General features: G+C 50.3%; 1 protein-coding gene across 1 annotated transcript in view; it reads left to right on the top strand.

Moving 5' to 3' along the window:
- TMEM273 (transmembrane protein 273) overlaps positions 1-1,872 on the top strand; it is a 16,577-nt gene continuing 14,705 nt past the window's right edge. Inside the window, exon 1 of the mRNA XM_015633874.2 lies at positions 1-130. Coding sequence (XP_015489360.1) covers positions 37-130 — 94 coding nt within the window. The 5' untranslated portion in view covers positions 1-36. The remainder of the gene's footprint in view (positions 131-1,872) is intronic.

Here is a 1,872-nt window from a genome sequence, read left to right as displayed (position 1 = left end):
GCTATTTTTTCCAGACACTGCAGAAAAGCGAAATTCATGAAAACTTGGGTGAAACCACTCTGTTGTCACAACTTCATAATGACCTTACTAACAAGCTGGATACCAGCCCCAACAGCAATTCTTCTCTTACGTAAGTGCTCTAACTTACTTGTTTTCCATTCTTTTTGAGAGCTTTAATTCCTGAGCTTGATGGGCTTATTTATTCCCCAGCTTAATTGCATTTGTCTTGCTTAAAACTTTGTTTCTTGGAGAAAAAACATTTGTTGAGCCAGAAGGGTATTTTGCTGAGTTTTCTAGCTCACATTTCCTATTCTGGGTGCAAAGGGCTCCGCTGTGCACAATCCAGAAGACACTGTGAAGTTAAATGCCTGCAGCTTTGCAGAGGGGATGTGCACTTGCTGAGCACCTTGTTTAGCACTTTGTTTCCTTCTCCCTGTACAGAAACAGTACTTCATTAGAATTTAAGGGAAAACTGACCTGCAAGCTGCTTTTGGACTCTGCGACTCTCCCTTGCTGGACTTTCTCGGTCCTGACTCACGCTGCTTCTAATGCTCCCTGCTGGCCCAAAGCAGGGTTTTCTCACAGTGACCTGTTTCTTACTTCATTCTTACTCATCTCCGCTTAGTGCAGGGAAGAAGTGGGGGCTCCTGGCTAGGAAGCCTCAGCAGGGCTCACATGAACACTGGGACAGTGTGGGCTACCGGGGAGGGGGGAGCTGGCAGCGGTTCCATGGGCCACTGCCGTCCCTGGACACTTGGTAAGGGGGCAGGCACCACCCTCTGCTGGCAAAAGCCTCAGCTTTTACCTAATGAGCTCCTCCTCCCAGTACTACCCTGCTTCCTGCAGACATTCACAGAAAATCTCCATCCACACTTGGGGAATCCCACAGGGGCAGTTTGCCCACCTGAGACAGGCAGACCAGTTATCCCAGCTTGTATCCACTGGATATCCGCTTCTGCCTCGCTTTCTGCAAAGCTGCCCACAGATCCGCAGCAGTGCTCTACCCTGACTCTGGGCTTCCCAGATATTTGCTTCCTTTCCTATTTGCTGCCTCAGTTATAAATGGCACTGAGCTCCTGGCTGCTGCAATGCCACAGGACCAGCCATTATCTGTAGCAATGAGGAAAGATATGAGTTTTTGGAGAAAGGGAAAAAAAGGGGCATGGAAGCAGGAGGTAACAAGCAAAGAGATTTACACAAGTGCTGTGTACTTAGAAAAACGAGGCACACATTGTTGTTTATCACTGCAGGTTATGGCTGGAATGGTTTATAATACCTAATCCGGTGGGGAAATTGAGCTCTTCCTGCTCCCTGATTTTATGCCCAAATTTCATTCTGCACCATTTTCCTGGCTGAGCAGACCTCTGGACCGGGGCTGTGTTGCAGAGGTCACAGGCACAAGTGTGACACAGAAACACTGCTTGGCTCAGCAGCCCTGGGGAGGGCTCAGTCTGCCCAGGGCTCACCGAGATCACAGAGCGGAGCTCCCAGCCCCGTGTGTTTATCTGCGAGCCCATCGCTCGCTCAGCAGCTCTGCCCCGCCGTGGGGAGCCGCAGCGGCACGGGGCTGTGCAGTGCTGTGTTTGCAGTGCTGTGTTTGCAGTGCTGTGTTTGCAGTGCTGTTTGCAGTGCTGTGTTTGCAGTGCTGTGTTTGCAGTGATGTGTTTGCAGTGCTGTGTTTGCAGTGCTGTTTGCAGTGCTGTGTTTGCAGTGCTGTGTTTGCAGTGATGTGTTTGCAGTGATGTGTTTGCAGTGCTATGTTTGGAGGGGCAGAGGACTGTGTTTGCAGTGATGTGTTTGCAGTGCTGTGTTTGCAGTGCTGTGTGTTTGCAGTGCTGTGTTTGGAGGGGCAGAGGACTGTGTTTGCAGTGC

Source organism: Parus major, chromosome 6 (assembly GCF_001522545.3).
Source record: "Parus major isolate Abel chromosome 6, Parus_major1.1, whole genome shotgun sequence".
Lineage (NCBI taxonomy): Eukaryota > Metazoa > Chordata > Aves > Passeriformes > Paridae > Parus > Parus major.
This window is presented reverse-complemented; position numbering and strand designations above follow the sequence as displayed.